Here is a 22,297-nt window from a genome sequence, read left to right as displayed (position 1 = left end):
ACATTTTCTGTAACTTCACCTGCTTCTGCCCCGAGGCAGCTGGAGATAAACACGGAGTAACAGTGTTGTGTGTCGGCTGTGATTTGTCTCCTGCAAGAGTATGTCTTGCACTAAGGGTCTCCTGTGAGTAATAACAGCTGCTGTTACGGCCCTGCCTCCACTGGCACCTGCTGGCCTGGCATGGCTGGCCTTTTCCTGCCCTGTGTGGTGCAGCTCCAGGGCTTGGCTGGGGGCTGCTCTCCAGCAGGAACTGTGCCTGGAAAGTGTCAGGGTTAGTGGTTGGTTCACTGGGCTTTGCTTGGCAGCACAGCCTCCTCTCCACCTCAAGGAGCAATGTTCCTCTGCCTGGGTTCCTGCTCATCAGTGGAAAACAAGTCCCCATCAGCAGCATCACTGGTGTGGGGGTTTTGCCAGGACCACACTGGGTCTGTCTGGGCCGCCCTGGCCAGGGCTGGCATGGCCAGGCCATGGCACCAGGCAGGTACCATGGTGCTGAGGAGCATCATCCACAGACCCCCTGCTCCCAGGGTGGGGTCGGCTCCTCCTTGCCCTCTCCTCCCAGCACTGTCTGCACCTCTGGCACTATCCATCACGTGCCACATCCCCCTGCTTGCACCTTCCTGTCCTGCACTGTCCCCTCCTGGACCTCCCCTTGCCCCATGGCATCTTCATCTGGCTCCTGGGTGACCTTCATCTTGCAGCTCCTGGAAGCACCTCCCTGTCCCCTTCCTCTGTGCCTCGAGTGGAACAGAGCTTCATTTGTCACTGTCTCTTTTAAAAGGTCCAATCTCTTCCGTGGGGTCACCTGGCTGCTCTGCCAGCAGCTCCTCGTGCTGGCACAGCTCTGCTGCAGCTACCACAGCGGCCAGTCCAGGATGCGTCATCCCTGTCCCCTTGTCCTTGGGGTCCTGAGTGCTCCCCTCTCTGCCCACGGGTAAAGTACTCCCAGCCAGAGCCCAAGCCACAGGTGGCTGCAGCACATGGCTGGGGCTCGGGGCATCCCATCCCCTCCTCATGGAGAGGGGCAGCAGAGCTGGGGCCACACAGCCTCTCCTGCACCACCCTCCCAGAGCAGCAGACTGTGCAGGGCTTGGCCCCTGGCACTGGTCTGGCAGTGGAGGCTGTGGCTGGGACCCTTCCCACCCTGTACACATTGAGCCCTGAGAGGAGCTCAATGCAGAATTAATTTGTCATATTGACACTGATCATTTATTAGGGAGCAGAGTAGAGCCCATTCATTTAAACAGAAAACATTTCATCTTATCTCCTGCCTTTTCATGCCTCCGCTCTCACTCTTTAACCTTGGACAACGAGACATTCATAATTTTCTCACTGGCTCTATGGCTCCTCTAGATAAGAAACTTATTTTTTAATCTTTCTTTCTATTGAATTTTAAACATGTTACATTACAAAACCTGATGCACATAACAACGTGTTTCGCCCAGCATTAATGTGGCCACGCTGTGCTGCAGCCTCTGCCCTGAGCTGGGCTCCTGGCCGCACCGTTCCCTGGGACAACTGGCCAGGGAGCAGCTCTGTTTTTCCAAATGCTGTGGGGGCTCTGGCAGTGCTGCAGGGGCAGGCAGGGCCCAGACAAGCCTCTGGGGACAGTGTGACACTGGGGTGAAGGGTGCTCAGGTCTGGATCTGCCCACTCCAGGGATTGCAGCCAGCAGCACTGCAGGGGAATGGGTGCTGCAAGAGGAACACAATGTCACCACCTGATGGTTTTCAGCAATTCCATTTGCTGTAACGTGGCCTGAGCTTGGGAAAGCATTTCTTGTTTGGGGATGGTCGCTGGAGAGCTGACATGGGACTGGGAGCTCTTGCAGCCCCACACCTGAGCCCCACTGCAGCCCCACACAGCAGTGCAAGGTCTGCCCAGCCCAGGGCCATGAGCAGCTGCAGAGAGATTTGTCTCATTTCCAGTCCACAAAGCTACTGCCCCGACAACAAATAGCCCCACCAGGGCCCCTACAAGGAGAGGCCATGATTGCTTTCCATGTGCAGAAGAGCCACAGAGATAAGGCTTTCACCTCCAGGCTTCTGCTGAAAAATTAGGGATGGGAGGTGGGAGGGAGCAAATTGAGATAAATGAGCGTGCCGCATGGCATCCTGCCTGCAGGATGCTGAAATAAAAAATCAGTAAATAAAAAATCACCAGTCTTTATCTGGTCAGAGCCTGAATGGGCTGTGTGATAACTATAACGGATGAGCCTGCCATAAGGGCCTCTGAGAGGGACCTGCTGGCCCTCGTGCCACGTGGGAAGGCACCTGCTGGCGCTGGGGCACGCACAAAGGGCCGGGGCAGCAGCTCTGCCGTGACACGCTGGGTCCTGCCCCTCTGAGTGCACCATGCTGCCTGCTGCACCAATCCCAGGTGGCTCTGGGAAGGGCTTGGCTCCTTCCTCAGTGTGAAATGCACTTTTCCAAGTCGTCCTTCACAGTGAGAAAAAGGCAGATCAGATGCCGAATTAGCCTGCGAGAGCCGTGTTCCCGTCTCTCTTATCTAACTCACTGTAACAAGCTCTTTGCATTTATTCTACCAAATGTGCTGCAGAATTGCGTTACAGCTCATGGCTGCGAGCCATCTGTGGAGAGAAATCCAGTTATACCTTGTATAATAAGTTCCTGACAATCTTACAGAGGACTCCGGGTCATAAAAGTCTCCCAGTTTTATCGCCAGTAACAGACACGGAGAGAAATTAAGTTGTCTTATCAAATTTAGATAATATATATCCCTCTGGAGTGGAAGGTTTCTGATGGATCTTTTACAGTATTAGAACATTTAGAGGGGTGAGCAGAAATGCACAGCGGGGGTGGGAGAGCAATGGGGTGCAAAACACCCAGGGGCACCCAGGAGCAGGAGTCTCGTAGCCGCTGGGCAGAGACCGGCCCTGGGGAGCCCTTGGAAAGCAGAAGGGAGGCGAAGGCTGTTTGCAGGCAGGAGCCGTGCTGAGAGGTGGGCTCTGCTCCTGCCTGGCTCACCTCGAGCACTCTCATGCAGCTATTAATGAAAGCAATAACCTCCAGCATCCCGATACGCACGCTCCTTCCCGCTGCCTCCTGCGCCAGCCACTGCGGGCAGAAGGAGCCAAGGGGTGTCTGCTGTGTTCCTGGGCGCTGGGGTCTGCTGCAATCAGGAGCCAAGCTCGGCAGGGAGGCTGGATGGGATGTCCCTGTCACATATCCTCTGTGGCCAGTGCAGGGATGAGGATCCCTTGTTCTGGAGGGGTCCTGCTCTGCCAGCCTGCACAGTGTTGGCCCTGTCTGGGCTCTTCTTGCAGCAGTTGGCAGGGGGAGGAATGCTGCTCCATTCAGGCAATAATTTTAAGCTCCCTGGAGAAGACTCCCTGCTGATCCCATTGGCTGGGGCTTGGGCTGTCCCTGCCCCTGGTTCAGGTGTCAAGGCTCCTGCAGCCGGGATGCTGGGACAGGGATGATCACCACCTGGACTGACCTGTGGCCCCTGGCCAACCTCTCCCTCCTGTGGGACCAGCTGCCCACAGGGACGGTGCTGTGGCGTGGGAGGGCTGGGATCCTTGGCACACCTGCTCTCTGTTCAATATTTAGTTTCTGCAGAGGCAGAGTGCAGTAGCCATGGCAATGCAGCGGGCAGGCCCGGCAGCGCCGGTGTGCCGTTTATTATGAGCTGAGCAGTCTCGGGCACTGGGGATGCAGACACACGCCTCCCCCGAGAGCCCTGTGCTAATAAAAAAAATGAATCCTCACTTACTGATCTGTGTATTTTTAAAGACTGGTTACTCTATCTTTTCCTTTTTCATTCATTTTTTAAAAAATCTATCTCGCCGTTCAGGGCAGAATTATCTGTTTAGCACCGTTGTTACTTTAATCACAATTAGCTTTCCCACTCCATTAATAAGGCTCTCAATAGTGCTACATCATGGGAATGTGCCTTCACAGCCATCCTGGAACTCTGCCGGCTCTGATGCCCAGGGTTTGTTCTCCCTGCAGCACTGGCAGCCAGCGCTCTCAGTGCCATGCTGTGCACCCATCTCCATCGCCTCTGTGCTTCGAGGGGTGCTGAGCCCCACGGCCGAGCAGGCTCTGGGGCAGGCAGGCGCTGGCAGCACTTCCCTGGAAGTCTGAGCTGGAGCAGTTCCCGCTCCTGGCAGCAGGAGCAGAGAGGCTGGGAATTAGGATTTAACCTCAAGAGTGGGTCAAGAGACTACCTTGCCTCCCCACATCTTTTCTTCAGAGCATTTGGTGAACAATGCATGCAGAAGGCTTTTTATTTTTGTGTAGAAACGTGTGTCTAATGAATTAGCCACGGATTGGAGACTAACATGGGTAATTTACACTGAACATTCGCTTGCTCAGAATCATCCATCAATTTTGTACCACATTAAAACCCACGTCCCGCCCTGGGAGTGCGTGGCTGGTGCTACACCTCCAGACTCCCTCCCAGCACATCCTTTGATGCAGTGTGTCCACGCTGGTGCCCTCTGCAGAGGGGGACTGGTGTGCCACAGGCTGGGGTCACACTGGCCTGGCCACTTCATGGGCAGTGGGATTTGTCCAGGAGTCATTGGCATGACATGGGGACAGACACAGGTTCCCTGTCCTGCAGCCAGAAGCCCTGCTGTGTGCTCAGTCTCCCCCAAAAGCACAGCTTTTCTGCTGGGAGTTGTGTCCCCTCAGCTTACGGTGTGGCACAAGCCTGGGGACAGGCACCGGACCCAGGAGCAGACGCTGCCACCAAAAACCACCATGGCCACAACGGGGCACCTGTAACAGCAGTGGGTGTGGGTGGCGTGGTGCCTGGCCATGCCCAGGGCGCAATGGGCAGCTCACCCCTTGCTCAGGTGTACAGGGCCCGCTCCTCCCATCGGCCTCCCCAGCACTGCAGGGTCTCCCCCCGGGGGAGGCACTACCCGAGGGAGTTGCTGGCACAGGCATAATTGCTGAGATAACTGCTGATTGTGAAGTTTGCAAACAAAAAATAGAGTGGCCGGGGTCAGTCATAATTGGTAAATATTTGTCTATCTAATCAAAAGGCCTTTTAATTAACAATTTTCTTCTTGCAACTAGTTTAATTTTTTTTTTTTTTTTAAGAATTTCTGCGGGAAGTCAATTAGACCCAACAGATGGTGAAGAACATCCCAGCATCAGCACATCCAGCCATCTGCCACCTCTGGAAATGGCAGCCCCACCAAAGCCTCATGCCCCGTGGCAGCCACCCCTGGGACAGGGCAGCTCTGACACTTTGCCCCCCGTGGACCACAGGCAGGTGGGATTCTCTCAACAAGAGTCATGCACAGCCAGTGCTGCTGCAGCTTCTGGGGCAAGAGGAGGCACTGAAACTGCCTGAAGCACACACCGAGGCCTCTGGGGCTGCAACTCTGCCCCAGGCATTTTACCTCTTCTTTCCTCTCCCTGGGCACTCTTGAGCCCTGACCCAAGCAAGCAGCAGGCAAAAAGGTAGCTCTGTCATGCCACAGGCTGGCTCCCGGTAACATCAGCAGCTGGCATTGTTCAAGCTTGCCATGTTGACAGGCTGTGCCCCAAAGCTGGAGACCACAGCACAGTGTCCCCACCTGCTGCTGCCCATGGGGCCGCCTGGCTCCTGGCCCCTTGTCCCCAGGTGGACTGTCCCTGCCAGGCTGGGGCAGACCTGCCCAGCCCTTGGCAGAGAAATACCTGCAGGGACGCAGGGCACTGCCATTTGGGAAGACAGGGCTCATGCTGTGCAGGGACACAGAGCACACGCTGTGCAGGAACGCAGGACACACTCCCTCTCACATCCACCCTGCCCTCCCCGCTGTCCTCCCTTCCACCTCGGCAGGAAAAGCTCCTCTCTGCAGGTGAGCTGGCAGCACTCGCACCTGCGGCTCTCCACAATCAGGAGATTGCTGTGCACAAGAGGCAGCTGACGCATCTCTTCCTCAATCAGCTGCTCTTCACGCCCAGCTCCGTGCCACTCGCTGTGCCACTCTCTGTGCCACTCGCCGCTGATTGCCCTTTATCTCCTGCAAGGCCGCGCTCCGTGGCAGCAGGGCCAGGGCGCTCCCGTGGTGGGGTTTTGCCCTCCACTCCCCATGAACCCACAGTTCCCAGCACAGGAGGATGCTGGTGCTCTCCCAGTGCCAGGGGCTCGAGGGTTGCCCCGGGGATGAGCTCTGCAGGGCGCTGGCTTTGACCCCACGTGGATGCAGGACCCTGCTGGTCCTGCCCTCAGCAAGATGTCCAGACAGCCTGCAGCCAGCTGGGTCTCCAGGTCTGTCTGGTGATCAGCCACGGGGCAAGGGGACGGTCCTGCAGCTGGCAGGGCAGGGGGAGATGCAGGTGGGCAAAGCTCAGGGAGGGACGGGGCACAGGGAGGGACGGGGCACAGGGAGGGACGGGGCACAGCCGCCCCGGGCGTCGCTGCCCGGCCACACCACTGGAACATCTCCAAAGCACCACGGAGCAAAGCACCTAAATCTTTCCTGCCAGGCCCTCCAGAGATGTCCCCCTTTATTCACAACTGCTTTTTAATTGCCTTTTGTCAATTACAGCGAGATGGATCGGGTTCCTCGGGGAGGCAGCAATTAGCGCGGGGATGAATGCCGAGGCAACCAAGCTCCCTGTGCACGCAGCGGTGGTGATTTGTAAACCTGTCACCCCGACACCGAGCTCCGCTCCCAGCCACAGCGGGAGCATCATGGTCCCTGCCCCCGGAGCGACAGCACCTGGGCATCCCCCCAGCCTCTCCCTGCAGAGCACCAGCCGTGTCCCCTCGGGGCGGCTCCGGGGAGCGGGCACGGCCGGTGTCCAGGCGGGGTGTGCCCCGCCGATGGATACTGGGGAGCATGCAGCGCAGGGGGAGGACGGGAACACGGTGCCAGGGCCGATGGGAGGGGCTCTGGATAAGCTGGGTGGCAGGAGCCCCTCTGGATGGGGCACCACCCCTGCCAGAAAGAATTAACACCTACAGTTTCCGGCTGGCTGTGGCCAGACTCCTAATTAGGTGTGATGACAATGGCAATTAGTCATCGAGGTTCCCCAGTGCGGTGTCTGGGACGTGCAGGGAGCTCTGACCAGGGCACTGCTTTCCACGCTGTGACTCCAGGTGTTCTCTCCATGGCTCAGCCTGCACGGGCACGCTGTGTGCTGCTGCACAGCCACCACAGCTATCTGTCCTTGAACTCAGGATGCTCTCATTCATCCCAAATTCATCCCTCTGGATAACCTGGTCAGTGATGGGACAACCTAGGCAGGACTTGTCTTGGCTGCATCCAGAGGTTCAGACTGCCAGGGGCTTGGTCTCCCTCAGCACCCATCCCTTCTCAGCACTCACTGATGTCTCTCACCATCCTGGTCCCAGTTCTGCAGGGCTTTGGGGACCAAGGATTTTTGGCCATCAGCCCATTCTGGGGCTGCAGCAGCTACTGCCTGCTCTTCCCAAATTCACCCAACCCTCCCTCTCTGCTTCATGGCCTTTGTCTAATTCCCTACGCCACTCTCCTATTTTTCTTCTTGACAGAAGCAGCAGGCTCATGCATCCAGAGACTCCACAGCCCTTTTTGTAGCTGTAGATTAAATTTCCCAGCTCAGTGTCTGCTGGCCTCTGGCTGAGTCACTGTGCACAGGTGTCCTCCTGTCCCCAGGAGCAGCAGGCAGTCCTGGTGGTGCCAGAGCCTGGGGAGAGGGTGCGTGCAGGGACACAAGGTGGTCCCTGCCAGCTGAGCTAAACTAAGCACAGCCTCTTGGGCCATGGCTGTGGGCACAGAAAAGGGGTGAATCTTGTGTGGGCCCAGCAGCCAAACTCTGCCAAGCATTCCTCAGCTCCTGCTTCCCTCACTCCACTCTGTCCTTGACCCTGGGGAGGGTGCAGCATGTGGCGGGAGCCCGGCTGCTCTAATTAAACCATGTTTGCAAACTCCCATGGCAAGCATCACTAATTATAATCAGGGAGAGCAGATCTGCCGTTCCTGCCTCTCGGACACGTGAAGCACCCTGCATGCTGACCAGGCTCAGAGGGCACTGAGGGCTGGCACATGGCACTGCTCAGCCTCCCCTGGGCTGGACACATCCCCAGAACAGCCCCCATGGGGCAACCACACCACTGGAGCCCTTGGGCCAGAGTGCCAGGCCAGGGGCAGAGGGTCATGGTGCAGCTGGCAGCAACCCTTGCACCCAGACGTGGCACAACTGCACCCCTCTCCCTCAGCACACACTCTTCATTGGCCTAAAGATTTCAGGTTTTTCCCCATTTTCCTGTATTATTATTTGTCGTTCCTCCTGTTGCAGTTCAGTGACCATGAATTATTGAACGTCTGCTTGCTCAGTAACTCTTTACTTCCACCTCGGCACACTGCTGCCGTGCCAGCCTGTGTGGGACGGCCGCCAGCTCCTGCCCCCGGCCCCTCCTGCTGCCGTGGGACCCCTCACCGTGCTCGGCACATGGCAGGGCCCCACACGCTGCCAGGGCTGCAGGCAAGGGGCCACACAAGCTCTGGGTGCAGCAAAGGCCCTTTTCTCTGGTTCCACTACAGCAGTGCAAAGGCTCTCAGCCACAGGACCCCTGGCTGGGACGTGGGATGCACTGGGATGTACTGGGATGCACTGGGAGGGTTTGCAGTGAGTGCTCTTGGGGCAGCACTCACAGGCATGAGGGGATTTGCACAGCACCCATCCCTACTGTCAAGAACTCTGTGCCCATCCATGGGCAGGGACATGTTGGTGATCACTGTGCTGCCCCGGTGGTGATGGCAGGACAGGGGCTGGAGCTGCAGCTGAGCCAGGGTGTTGGCAGGAGTGAGAAGGCTTCTGGTGGGTGACAGTGCCTGTCCAGGCCACCAAAGCACAGGAAGGGCTCAGGCAGAGCCTGCTGATGCTCCAGAGCTGCTCTGGGCAATGTACAAGCATTGGAAATGAACAAGAGAGGCTCATGTCAGAGCCCAACCCAGCCTGAGACAGGAGGACTGGGCTTTCCCAGGACGACAGAACATGTCCCTCTGCTGTGTCATACTCAGGATGCATTTGCCAAGGACAGAAGGGAGTCCTGAGGTCTAACAGGCCTTGGAAGTGATCCCGTGTTGGGTGTGAGGACACAGGTATGGTCTGTGCCAGCAGAAGGCAGTCCTGGCAGTGCTGGGGCAGCCAGGGTGGCTGTACTAAGAGCTGCTGCCCTTGTAGAGCCATTGTTTTCCCTGAGCTGCTTTTGTACTTGGGGCAGAGTTGAGAAATCTCTGCTGGTATTGTGGGATTTCACAGACGTGAAGGATAAAGTCTCAGAACTCCCACAGCTGCACTTTCTGAGCACTGCAACACTCCGATACCTCTGAACCGCTATTAAGCACCTGGTGCTGGTTTGTCTTTGCAACTGTGTCCCCTAAATAAATCCCTTCCCCATGCTGAGCCATGCTAATGGCCTATAGTTAAATGGCCAGCCAGTGCACTGTAAGTTGAAGTCATTTTTTCCGCTCGTCACTGGGAAAAAAATCTCTCTTCAGCATCTGTCTTGTAGGATAAGACTGAAACTTGGAAGCTGCAAGTCCCAGTGCAGGGCACATGCCCCTTGCCCTGAAGCATTGGATGGTGGCCACTCAGGCCCCTGCAGGGCTCTTCACAGGAAGCAGTGAGGGTTTGCCATTATTGAGCTGGATGAGATGCCCCTCTGGTGGGATAGGATGGCACCAGGGCTGGGGAGCAGTGTGGCAGCAGCTTTTCCATCAGGGTGAGCTGGCAGCACCCAGAGGGACCCTCGGCCGCCTCAGACTGTCCTGGACCCACCAGCACCTCTGGCCTCCCCTATTGTGAGCCTGAGCAAACACTGCCTGGTTCTGGGCTGCCTGGACTGATGGTGAGGCCAAGCAGGGGACCTGGCCCTTGGCACACGTGTGTGCTTGGCGCTGCCTCCCACCGCGTCCCACCCTGGTACCCGCGCCCATCTCTGTCTGCCACCATCTCGCACAGAAGTGGCTCCCTGGGAGACTTGCTCCATTTTTTTCCTTTAACCTTGAAATGCAATTTCCTCCCCAAAATATCCTTTTTCCTGTAAACAACATCTCTTTAGTGAGATTACAGCAGAAATCCCTGAGCTCCCAGGTCCCGGGCGCTTTATCACCTGGTGAGCCCCATCCGTCACGGCCACGCGTGGGTTCTCCCCACCCCGCCCTTGCCGGCGGGTGATGGTCTTTTCATCATTTTTACAGATTTATTTTACAATAATTTAATTTCATCCTCAGCCCTGGGAAGACGAATTGGCCCCTGATGTGGCTGGGGATTCAGAGCCAGTCTCATAAATTTGCCGCCTCTACACAAAGCTCTATTTGGAGTTCCTGATGCAGCTGTGAGCGAGAGTCCTTAAACGACGGGGGACGGCGGGTAAATCCCACGTGTGGCAGAGGGATATCATGGTGCCAGCGATGCTCCCTGAGCCACAGCCTGACTTGCTGGCTCTGGGTGGCCACAGGGCCAGCAAAGGGCACAGGGCTGGGAAAGGGGCAGACAGGGCTCTGCAGGCTGCCCCAGCATGGCCCATTGTGGCAGTAGGTGCTGCCAGTGCTGCACTGCCACGATCCCTTCTGCCCACATGAGCACAGCTGCACAGGAGCCCTGGAGTGCCAAGTGCCCAGGACTCATCTCTGCCAGCACGTGCCTCACTTCCTGACTCACTGGAGCCAGTGCTGTGCCAGAGCTGTGCCAGTGCTGTGCCAGGCACAGGCGTCAGCGTGATGCTGCCAGCTCTGCCACCAAGCTCTGCACATTCCTGCACATCTGTGCTTGACACATCTGGGACTTGCTATGCTTTTGCTGCGAGAGGCTTGCCAATGTAATTAAACTCGAGTGACTCCCCTGCCCCCAGGCACAGCCCCTCATTTCCCTTTGATTTATTATGTCTTCTTAATTTATTTAAATGAGCCTCGGTGTTTGCACAGGCTCGGAGGGGGCTGGCTGGAGCTCTAATTGCCAGAGCGAAGGGAAGGTGGCTGGAGGGCTCTGGGGGATCTCTGCAGGGTGTGTGCTGTGGGGTAGGGGACTGCGGCCAGACCTCCAGCTGAGCCCCAGGCATGGGAAGTGCCTTTGGAGCAAAGCTTCCAGCACACGTGGTGGTGGTTTGGCCCCTGGTACTGGGCATGCCAGTGCCTGGGGATCTGCCTCAATGGGGCTCTGTAGGAAAGGCGGAGCATCTTTTGGAGCTGGCATAGGGGCATCTCCCTGGGGCATTGCCAGGCAGTGTCTGCCCCAGCTCTAAGCTGGTAAAGGCAGGGGATTGAGAAGCCCAGCAGGGAACCCCTGCTCAGCCATGCACCTGAAGTGTATGGGGCTGGGATGCTGCCAGATCTCACTGCAGCTCCTGGCCAGGTGGGAGAAGTGTATGGGACCATGGGGGAGCCCATAGCACAGTTCCAAGAGCTGTCCTTGAGGCCAACAGGGGTTTCTCTCACCCCCTCCATCCACTCCTCCTGCCTCCTCAAGGCCCTACTCCCCCAGCTCAGACTGAGCAGACAGCATGGCTCCTGCCTGCCCCATGCCTGTCCTGTGCCTGCGTGGCCCCATGCCTGGCTGGACCCCACAGTGCTGGCCCTGCTTATGTTTGCACAGCTGATTGTTCCCCTGCTCGGTGTACTGCCTTCCACTTGTCCCTGTTGAATTTCATCCTATTTTTTCCAGTCCATTTCTCCAATTTGTCAAGATCGTTTTGAATTCTAATCCTGTCCTCCAAGATACTTGTAGTCCCTCCCAGCTTCGTGTCATCTGCAAATTTAATAAGCACTTTCTCTATTCCATCATCCAGGTCCTTAATGAAAACATTGAGCAAACCAGAACCAGGGCAAGCCCTTTGCCATCCGAGCAGCCCAACACATGTTGTGCTCACCACGCTCTGCCCACATGTGATGGGAAAGGGTACCAGAGCTTTGCCATGTTGGCTGTGCCCCACTGCACCCCCAGCTCACATGGGACCTCTCTGCTTTGCTACCTGGAGCAGTGCTGGCACTGTGGTGTGCTGAGGGTACCAGGGGCGCTGGTGCTGGGGTGAGGCTGGGAGGGGACAGGACTCACCTCCAGGATGGATCCAGCTTGAGCTGTCACTGGCTGGCACAGTGCAAAGGCCTGGGGTCAGCTCCCATGTGCTCCCATGTGAGCCCAGTGGTCGGTGTGGGCACAGGGGCAGCACAGCAGCCCCTGACGGGGCCATCCTCCCCCATCACAGCTGCCCACCTCCTCTTCCACAGGGTGAGGCTCTGCCCAGCCACACTATCTCCCCATTCTGAGGCTGCTCCCTTGGGGCTGGGACTGCTCCTGGGGCTGTATGGCAGGGATCTAGAACCACCCCCAAACTGTGTGCCACCTCTGGCTACAGCCATCTCTTTTCTTTAATTGATTGTAGAAAGCAATTTGCAAAATACAAACTTCTGCTTTGTGCCAAGCCCTGCATGTCCAGGCAAAGCCTAATTTCACAGTAAAATTTCAAGTGCAATAAATGGCTTTTCCCAGCACCAGTCCACGTCCAAGCCAAGAGCTTTGCAGTGTGCATAAGCTGTGCTGAGCAGCCCAGAAATGGCTTTGCACTGCCCTGCAGAGCATGCAGCTCCCTTGGGCTGGCTGTCACAGTAGCCAGGGCAGTTCTGCCAGCACTCACTTTTGGGCTGGTGCTGCCTGGGTTGGCATGGCTGTGTGGGACCACCATGGCTGCAGCCCGGTCTGCAAAGAGCCACAAGCCCCAGCTCTCCATGCAGCCAGCTGGATCATGCAGGAATCCTGTGTGGTCCGTGTGACCATCAGAAAGGTGTCCCAGCAGGGCTGGCCAGAGCTGCAGTGATGGGAGCTCAGCTGAGAGATGGTGCGCCCAGGCTCTGGCTCTTTTCATGACAAAGTCATAATTTCATGGTCGGGGTCTAGGAGGTTTGTACACACAGATGCATTAATTCTGCATTTAGTGATACAGGAATAATTGGTGTCACATCAATTAGATCAGTTCTTGGGTATTGCAGTGATAAGTGCTGTGCAAAGGCCTCTGGGCAGCAGGATGTGAAGAATTCCAGCAGTGAGAGAGCCTGGCGGGGCTGGCAGCAGCAGGCAGAGCGGGGCTGTCACAGAGTTGGGTGCTGAGAGAGCTGTCCAGCACTTTTGGCCGTTGCAGGAGAACAGCAAGGTTCAAGAACAGCAGGAGAACAGTGATCAGTGCCTGGAGCTGCTGTGCTGGGGGCTGCTGCTGCACAGCCTGGGGGTGCAGGCCTGCGCTTGGGGAGGGGCTGGCAACTCGGCAAACCTCTGAGCCTAATGTCCCAATCCCATCAAGGTGACCGTCTGTGTCAAGACACTTGTTGGGCGCCTGGCTCAGCATCATCAGGTGTATCCCTCATCCCTGCGGCGTGGCTTTGCACACATGGTGGGCTTGCCAGCTTGCTGCTGCCCACCTCACCAGCTAACGGGACGAGGCTCAGGTGGGTCTGGGGCAGCGTGGAGCCCCCCCTGTGCTCACACTCCCACAGTACCGATCGGCGCTGTCAGTCCCGTCCCCGCTGCGAATTGTAGGCAGAGGTAATTTGCAGATGACAAATATCCCTGACAGTAAATATTTTTCCCGCCCTCATCTTTCTACAAGCAGATAAGGTGGCAGCACTGTAGCAATACGGTTGCTGGAGGGAGACAAACTCTTTGGCAGACTTAAAAGTCTATTGTGTCCCCGCAATTATTTATAGATAAAGAGAAGAAAGCCAATAAGCAGAGAATGGAGCTGCACAACTGCATTTGTTATGACGATGATGATGTTATCTCTCCCTCACACCCACGCATGCACATCTTCAGTGCGTGGAAACTTGCTGCTGACAACAATCAAATCCCCAACCAGGACAAGAGAGGATGGACTGGAGGCTTTACCCTCTCATCACTGACCTGTGCCCAGCCTGTTTTCCCACAGTGAACCCACCACACAACTCCTGTGGCTTCTCTGGGATAGCACCTGCAGGGCCCCAGGGGGTCTCTCTGTTTCTGGCTGCAGGATGTAGAGACCAGGTGGTCTTTGCCCCCAGTCCCTGGCATTCTGGATGCCTTGTGGTGAGGGGCGTCCGGGGTTGCCTGTAGGGAGTGTGGGACTGGCTGGGTCCTCACCAGCTCATGCAGCAGGACCCCAGAATGTGGGTGCTCCCCACTGATGGCAGGATGCAGGGGGACTTTATCACCTTTCCCAGCTCTCCAAGGCCAGGACCTCTTCTCCCATCCCACACCACTACTGAGAAGAGAAATGTGTTTGGAGGGATCTGGGATTAAAAGACACGGCAGGCAAGAGTGATGGAGGTCGCTACCAATAAGTGCATTTCTGCAACCAGTGGAGCAGAGACACCCTGAGTGAGAAACATTGATTGCAGCGTGGGAAGAAGTTGGGAAGCACCGTGTTCTCTCTTCCCACTGAGTACTGCAGGAGCCAGTGTAGGAGACCAGGGGCCTGGCAGGGCTGGACCCACAGCAGGGAAGAACAAGAAAGCTGAGGGGTCAAGACCTGGAGTGCCACTGAGCCAGGCACCGGAGTCCCTGGGTGACCTGTCACATGTGTGACACTGGGGCCCTTGACCAGCCCATGTCTCCCCATGTTCCAGGATGCTTCATGGCATTGCCTGGCTCCTGCTGGGGCAGAAGTCCTGCACCTCCCCAGAGCATGCACAGCCACTGCTCCTCCCCAGAGCTGGGAGTGCAGGAAGGTTGTGAGCTCCTGCCAAGTGCTCAGCCCTGTCTCAGTGAGACCCCCCACCCTGAGAAAGCCCCAGGGCAAGCTCTCCAGCTGGTGAGATATTGCCCAAAAGAGCGACTGGGAGCCCTTAACTGGACTGGAGAGTGGGATGATTTTTCATTCCTTCCTCATAATAAGAGGACAGGAGTAAGTGACTAGTACAGTCCACTCACTCGGTAAAGATTTATACAATCACTTCATCCGGTAATTGGTATTCTGGGGAGAGAGAGCGAGCTGCAGCTCCAGCATCCGCCTCTATTTGTTTTATCTCTGTCTTTCTCTCTTTCTCTCCCCTTTTCAGAATGAGTAATTCTGTCCCTCACAATCCCATTTAAACAGAGCATTTGCAGAGTGAATAATTAGTTACATTCAATTAGGCCTCACGCACTCTCCCTTCTCACTTTGGGGGACAGCGGCGCTAATGAGATGGTACACGTCTGACACGCGGGAGTGGGCACTGAACACGCTGTGTGCCAGCAGGGAAGGGTCAGCCTTGGGGGAAATGGGGAGGTGGCCTCAGAGAGCTCAGCCTGTCACCTGGGGAGACAGCCCTTTGGAAACCATGTGGGGCCAAAGGCTTAATGTTTGAAGCCAAAGACTTTGCATCTGTGGCCCACATAACACCTTCTCCTCCAGCAGGAGCCGGATCACATCTGTCCCCAGAACTGGGTGTTCTCTGGGCTGGTGCCAAGGGAATGCTGCCCAGCCTGAGACCATCCCACCAGCACTGCTGGGAGTGCCAAGCCCTGAGAGGAGGGAAAGCTGCTGCCATGTTTTTATGTCCCTTATTAAACCTAACATTATGTTTTAAGAGGAGCCTTAAATAATGTGCCACTGCCTGTACAGGCAAAGTTGCTCCATGCTCCAGCGGCTCCTGCTCTGGGATTTATGGCCTTTCTTATGCCATGCTGCCTGTGTTCAGGTAGTGGTGGGTCACAGGCTGAGGCTGCTCCCCGTACCTAAAGCCTGCAGTGGGCTCAGTGCCACTGCAGCCCCACGCCAGTGCTTTGGAGCCCGTGGTGATTCTGCTGCTATACCGCAGCACCCTGCAGTGCTATGGACCCTACTCGTGCATTTTACTGTCAGAGCAGCGAGGCGAGGGGCACGGAGCTGCCTGCTGCAGGCAGCCCTGCCCGCATCCTGTCTCCTCTGGCGTGGGACACGGGCTGAGCACGGCTGCGCTGGGGGCAGCTCCTGCTGTGGGGGTCAGCGAGGACAGCCACAGGGGAACCGCATGCAGGGGAGTGAGCCCAGCCAGGGTGTGCTGGGGAGGGCTTGGGGGCACGGTGGGGGTCAGCACAGCTGGTGGCAGCTCTTCCCTCACTCCTCTGGTGGGAGCCCCTGCCTTGGGAGCACCCGCCCATTCCCAAAGCATCCTCCCCGGAACATCAGAGCTGGGAGCGCCGGAGGCGCGGGGCTGCTCACGCACGGAGGGGCAGATAATCGCGTTTAATCACACGGTTTTCGCCAGCAGCGGGTGACGGAGCGCGGCCGCTCCCGCACGGACGGCTGGGTGTGCGGCGGAGCCGCGGGAGGAGCCCGGCGCTGGGCAGCCCCGTGGCCAGAGCCCCCCGTGGCCAGAGCCCCCCGTGCCCACCCGGAGCCTGCGCGGGGGCGGGCGGTGCCGGTGCCGGTCCCGCAGCACCATCTCCCGGCCGCCGCACGCCGGTGTCTGCGCTCCGGCCCCGCCGCCGCCATCCCTGTCCCAGCGCAGAGCCGTGCGGACGCCCGGCCTGCCTTTGCTCGTCCCACGGAGCCCGGCAGCGCTGGAGGCACGGCGGGGCCGGGCCGGGCCGGGGTGCACTGTCCGCACCCACCGGGCCCTGCTCCAGCACGGGCAGCACTTCCACAGCGCCCCAGAAAGGGGACTGAACTCTGCCGTGGTGATCTCACACTGGCAGCACCCTTTCCCAGCTCTGGCTTCTTCAGAACTCAGGGCTCCGTGCCGGGGTCTTCCTGTCAGCAGTGACACTGTGCTGCGGGCAGGGGCTGCACTGGGCTCTGCAAGGGCTCAGCAGGTGAGCAGCCACGCTGGGCTTCATTGCATCACTTGGGGGCAGGAAGCAGGATGGGGCTCTGTTCCATGTCCTCATGCGGGCAGCCAAGCCTTGCTCCACCAGGGCAGCCCTGTGCAGGTGATCAGACCAGGAGTTGTGGTGGTATTCCCATGGGGTGGTCATGCCATGGTCCACTGCAGCATCACATCATTTGCAGCCAGGCTAGATGCCAGATTTCCTCCCCAGCTGGAGAGGGGACGGAGGAGATGGTGCTGTCCCAGTCTGTGCTCCTGTCGGAGGCAATGCCCTGCGCCTTCACAGCATCTCCTGCTCCGAGATGCGGCTCTCCTTGCCATCCTCCTGGGCCACAGGCTGGCCCCTGAGTAGGGTCTCCTGCACAGGCAAGACATTCTCATCCTGCTCCATGGGCTGCTGGGTATCTGGGTTCTCTCCGGGCTCCCCAGCCTCTATCTGCACAGGGGCAGGGGTCAGGGGCAGACAGCTACATTCCCCACTCTGCACCCATGTCTTTCCACAGGCTCCTGCTACACTCTTGTGCAGGCATCCCTCCCAAATGCTCAGCACTTGCCAGCAGCACCCTCGGGTTGCCCCAGCCCTTGTCCTGCCCCAGCCAGGCAGCCGAGTTCAGCCCCCACCCCTCCTGCATTGCAAAGCCACAGCCCCTGCTCTGCTGCTGGCACATCCCCAGCCGTGTCCAGGAGGGATCCCAACCCACTGACCGAGGGGGCTCTAGGTAGACTCACCTCCTTCGGCACCCGTCGCCTGGAATCTGGATGGAAAGAGGGACAGAGAAGGCAATGTTCACGGGGAAGTGCTCCTGCCCTGCAGGGAACTTCCCAGGGTCAGAGCCAGGGCTGGTGCTGCTGCACCACAGGTCCTGCAGCTCACGTTATGCCTGCTGCCACTCCCAGGCTGGGCAGACTGTGGATCAGAGCAAGAGCCAGAACAGACTTGTGGGGCACCAGTGCTGTCCCCCAGGAGCTGGCCCAGCTCAGGCTGCAGCAGTGACAACACATCTGCTCCCAAAGACAGAGCAGGACTCAGTGAATCCTGTCATCATGATGTCCCCAGAGCAGCTTCCCCAGTCTGAGGAGAGCTGCTGCTGTCCTCCCTGGCTCAGCCCCTCAGCCCTTAATGGCCCCTCTGACCAAGGTTCTCCCTCCCTCGGCCAAGGCAGCAGTCCACATACTTTAGCTCCTCACCTGTGTGGACCAGGCAGTAGATGCAGACACCCACGAGGCATGTGACAACTGCAGCCGTGATGGGGATCAGCACTGACAGGGAGGAGCGCCTGCTGGACTCTGCAGGAGGACACGGGGTCAGTGAGGCACCCGCAGGACACCCAGCACGACATGGAGCTCCAGCCCCACAGGGATCCCTCATGGAGACAGGCAGAAAGGCATCACACTGGCCACACATTCAGACCTTTCTCTCCCAAAAACACCATGCAGGAGACCAGTTTTTCTGAATGCTGGAAGAGCTGGAGCCCTGGAGGGCTCTCTGCTTTGCACTGGATCAGCCCTGGGCACCAAGCACTTACCGCAGATCACATCCGAGGAGTTCGTCCCTTTCACCTTCATCACCAGCCCCTTTTCCTCACAACTGCAGGGAAGAACAAGACCATGTAACCACAGCAGTAACCCGAGCTCAGAGAATAGCTGGGGGTGGGCAGGCACTTGAGCTGCCCCAAAACGCATCTTGCTCTGAGCCTGCCAAGCTCCAGCAGGGTGAGCAGGGGGATCCCCACTGACACAGCCAGTACACAGCAGGGTACCAACCCAGGGGCTTGGCTTGGATATGCTGAAACTGCTGAGGATGGAAACAAGTTTAAGGACACGGCACAGGAAGGAGCAGACCTGTCCAGTCAGGGAAGCCCGCAGGGCTTGAGCACTGTAGCTATGACAGAAAAGCTCGGATAGGCTACAAACGTTCTGTGGGGAAGTAATTTCTGGGCACAGATAAAAGCAAAGTGAAATCCAATGGCTGGCAGCTGAAGCAAGACTAATTCAGCTTGGAAATAAGACTCATGTTTCTACCAGGAACTGCAATTAACCCTCAAGCAGGTTTCTAAAGACAGGGATGACCTGCCAGTTCATGGCATCCTCAAAGCCAAACTCCCCATGGAGAGGGCTTGTGCTTTGGCTGATGACTACAGCCATAGAGAGCGTTGGGAGAGAGAACCTGAACAGAGCATGGGGCATTCCCATAGATCCTGATCCCTTGATTCCAGCATGGACAACAGCATGGATACCCCTGAAGAGACAAGCAGTCTGTGCACATACTGAGGGACAGACCCAAGTGCCTGAATGTCTACCTCGACCTCAGCCAATGCTGCCCTGGAGCGCACTGTACTCCTAGCCCTGCTCCTCTCACTCTGGCCCTACACCAGCCAGATGCTGTATCCCTCAGAGACCAGCCTGGCTGCCCAGTCCTCAGGGCTACCAAGAAAACTGGCAGCACTGGGGCTGGCAGAAGGACGTGGTCAGTACTCAAACAATACCTTGTCCAGGGGTGGCATGGCTCGGTTTTAGAAGAGACGTTGGAGAAGGTGCCTTCTGCACAGGGTTCACAGGGGGATGACATCCGGTCCATGGCCTTGGCTGAAGAGGAGCAGAGATGGCAGGAAGGTCAGCAGGGGCTGTGGGGGGTGAGGGCCTGAGGGGGCAAAGGGCTGTAGAGGCCAGGTGTGCAGCACGCCCTGTGGCAATGGCACAGCGCCCCCAAAGCCCTGCCAGGAGCACTATGCTGGGGGAGCCCCCATTCCCTGAGGTCAGTGCTGATGGCATCAGTCCTGTTGAGTGGGAACAGCTTGTCAGATTTACCTGCCACGAAGCCAAAGCCAAGCTGGCAAGGCTGGTTCTCCACGCAGGTCTGGCAGCTGATGTCAGAGCAGTGTGTACCAGCCCGGCACTGGCACACCGTGTTGTGTGTTGCATCTCCTTGCGTCTTCACAATGAGGCCGGCATCTGGGCAGAGGGAACATGGACGAGGTGAGACACTGAGCAGGAGAGCCAGTCCACACAGAGTGGGGTCAGTGGTCACAGGGAGCACTTACTGCCTTCACAGATATCATGAGGAGCACAGTGCTTCTCCTTGGTCCAGCTTGGCTGATAGTGCCCGCTCTCACAGCGGGTACAGACAGAGTCTTCTGTCTTATTGCACTCAGAGACCAGCTTCTCCCCTGAAACAGAGGCTGGTGAGGAAGGAGCAAGAGGGATTTCCCTCTGTTCAGACAGCACCTCTGCCAGCAGGACAGGGGAATGCTGGCAGCTGTGGATGCCAGGACTGCTGCAGCATTCTGCATGGAAGCCAGGGCTGAAGGAGCCAGCTCGCCTGATGACGACAAACACTGCGGGGCCAGGTGGGGTGGGAGGGCTGTGGGGCCACTCCAGCACTCCAGGGACTGGGAGACGACCTGACAGTGACAGCAGGAGCTGGTAAACACCATCACAATTTGCTAGTGCCAGTGGCAGCACTCTCCCCACAAAGCTGCCTTTGCCATGCGGTCCTGTAACTGCAAGAGCAGAAACAGTCCCAAGAGAGCTGTGGCACATTTGGTGAGGTCCAAGGAGTCTCCTAGAGCACCCACAAGGTCCCTGTTGTTCTAACACTGAGGTGACACAGGGAAGTGCAGCTGTCAGCATTGCTGGCAATGAGGTGGAGGGGCTCCATCACACAAAACAAATCTTGCCCTGCCATGGCCAGGCAGTAGGCCCTGGCACAGCCCAGTTGTGAGGTCCCTAGGAAAGGGTTTCCATACCTGGCTGACACCGGTTGCAGCATCTGCCCTTGTATATATACTGCTTATCAAAGCATGTTAAGGCACCACCAGGCTCCCAGCACTGGAAGAAACAAGACCTGTGAGTTCATATCCAGTGCTCCCACATCAGCGCGCTTCCACAGACACATGTGCTAACCTGCACCCCGAGGTGAGGGCTTCCTCACATCGCTCTTCCCACACATCCACTAACCACAGACCACAGCAGCCACCCACGCTGCCTGATGGCATCAGTGCTGTCTTTGAAGTGGGGTAGCAGTGATTCCGGTAGAGTTGCTCCACGTTTCACCAGATTTCCTACCATAAGGACTGCACATCACCCTGTGTCCCTGCCAACAGTACTGCAGTCCCTCACAAAGGGAGCAGCGATCACCAAGCTTTCATGCCCAGAGCACTGCCAGCCCCTTCCCAAGGCTGACGCACCGTCCCTGAGGGACAGGAAAGCCCCAGTCAAGCACATCACCCATGCAAACTTCGTCAGAGCCTGCCCTTGCTCCTCCTGGCAGGGGACTACCTGCACAGGGAAGGGTAAAAAGGAGACAGGGAATGAGTTCTTGGGCAAGACAGTGTGCAAGAGGGCACCCGGAGCACCGTTCCTCTCACAGAGCCAGCCCCTCGCTGCCCATCCCCAGTAGCCCGGCAGCTCCCAGATCCGCCCAGCCATCCTGGGGACGGGAGATCCGGCAGAGAGCTAGGGAGAGAGAGCAGGGCCGAGGATGCCATGGACGAGCACCCAGCACGGCCGGGCGCAGCCCATCCCCGTGGGCACCTCGAGCAGCCCCGGCTCGGGGACAGCGATGAGGCCGCGGCGCTGTCCCAGCAGTCACACCCGCCCATATGGAACCGAGAAACAAAGAAGCGCCGGCAGCCGGTTCCAGCGCCCCACCCAACTGGGGGTCCCGGCCGAGAGTCCTGGGGTTCGCCGCTGCCCGTCCCTGCCCGTGGGGACCCCCGGGGCAACGCAGGGCGGGGTTGGGCTGCCGGGCCCGCGCCATCGGAGGAAAGCGAAAGCGCGTGGGTAAAAGACCAGGAGAGGATACCAGTCAAGTCCAGACAAGACAGCTCCTCCGCCTTGCCTGCTGGGTCCCGGGAGACCGGACCGACGGACCCGACGCGGCAGCCCCGGGACTCCCCGGAGGGGAGCGGCCGCGCCGAGGGGACGGGCCGGAGCGGCCGGACCGTGTCCCGTCCCGGAAAGCCCGGCGGGACACAGACACAGGGGATGGAGGGATACCCTCTGCCCCCGTCCCGCTCCCGGTCCATGCCCCGACCCCACTCACGCCCAGCAGCGCCGCGCAGAGCAGTCCCAAAAGCCCCAGCCGGTTCATGGCGCTGCGCCCCGGCCGCCGCCGCCCTCCTAAGAACGCCTGGGTCCGTTCCCGCCCAGGAAGGGGCGTTAGGCCGCCCGCCCCGGGGCTTCCCCGCCGGCCCCGGCCGGGGACACCTCCCCGCCGGCCCCCCCGAGCCCCGCGCTGCCCGCCCGGCCTGCGGGCAGGCGCTGCCGCAGCTGGGAACCCCCGGCCCGGAGCCACGGCCACAAGCAGGAGCAGGGGCAGGGGTCGGCCGCGGTCCGCGGGATGGGGAGGGGAGCGCCCGTGCAGCCTCCCGGCAGCAGCTCCAGGTTTCACTTCTTCTTTCCAACAGCAGCTCAGAGAGGTTTGGGGTTTTTTTATTTAGCCTGTAAGAGCCCCTGAGCTATCGCCCTGGACGGCCCCCACGGCTGTGGTCAGGGAGAGCCCATCTGGCTGCAACCCTGGAGAGCCCCCACAGCCGCCAGGACCTCTGCGGAGTGTCCCCGCAAACACCTAAGCCCTGAAGGGGA

General features: G+C 58.3%; 2 protein-coding genes across 4 annotated transcripts in view; one reads left to right on the top strand and one right to left on the bottom strand.

Annotated features, from left to right (window-relative positions):
- Nucleotides 1-5,122, top strand: part of CDH22 (cadherin 22) — a 97,213-nt gene extending 92,091 nt beyond the window's left edge. The window contains exon 12 of the mRNA XM_058422709.1: nucleotides 5,076-5,122. Coding sequence (XP_058278692.1) covers nucleotides 5,076-5,098 — 23 coding nt within the window. The 3' untranslated portion in view covers nucleotides 5,099-5,122. The remainder of the gene's footprint in view (nucleotides 1-5,075) is intronic.
- An 11,293-nt stretch (nucleotides 5,123-16,415) lies between these two features.
- CD40 (CD40 molecule) lies at nucleotides 16,416-21,852 on the bottom strand. 3 transcript variants are annotated; one of them, XM_040079735.2, is made up of 9 exons: nucleotides 21,756-21,852; nucleotides 20,458-20,539; nucleotides 19,753-19,878; nucleotides 19,520-19,663; nucleotides 19,198-19,297; nucleotides 18,238-18,299; nucleotides 17,900-17,998; nucleotides 17,441-17,466; nucleotides 16,416-17,147 (listed from the first exon to the last, which is right to left on the bottom strand). In XM_040079735.2, exons 1-9 carry the CDS (start codon nucleotides 21,801-21,803, stop codon nucleotides 16,992-16,994), a joined length of 843 nt encoding a protein of 280 aa, XP_039935669.1. In that variant the 5' UTR covers nucleotides 21,804-21,852; the 3' UTR covers nucleotides 16,416-16,991. The 3 variants fall into 3 exon arrangements, with proteins under 3 accessions (XP_039935669.1, XP_039935671.1, XP_039935670.1); XM_040079737.2 differs by having other exon boundaries at nucleotides 16,416-17,069; XM_040079736.2 differs by having other exon boundaries at nucleotides 16,416-16,806.
- Between the last annotated feature and the right edge of the window lie 445 nt (nucleotides 21,853-22,297).

This window comes from Hirundo rustica, chromosome 16 (genome assembly GCF_015227805.2).
Source record: "Hirundo rustica isolate bHirRus1 chromosome 16, bHirRus1.pri.v3, whole genome shotgun sequence".
Taxonomy (NCBI): domain Eukaryota; kingdom Metazoa; phylum Chordata; class Aves; order Passeriformes; family Hirundinidae; genus Hirundo; species Hirundo rustica.
The sequence above is the reverse complement of the archived record's forward strand: the minus strand, read 5'-3'. Positions and strand labels throughout refer to the sequence as shown.

Coding starts and splice junctions, on each gene's coding strand:
- CD40 (XM_040079735.2), bottom strand. CDS start 21,803: ATGAACCGGCTGGGGCTTTTGGGACTGCTCTGCGCGGCGCTGCTGGGC. Junction 20,540..21,755: donor TCTGCGCGGCGCTGCTGGGC/GTGAGTGGGGTC, acceptor TGTTTCTTCCAG/TGCTGGGAGCCTGGTGGTGC. Junction 17,467..17,899: donor CTACTGCCTGGTCCACACAG/GTGAGGAGCTAA, acceptor CTTTCCATCCAG/ATTCCAGGCGACGGGTGCCG.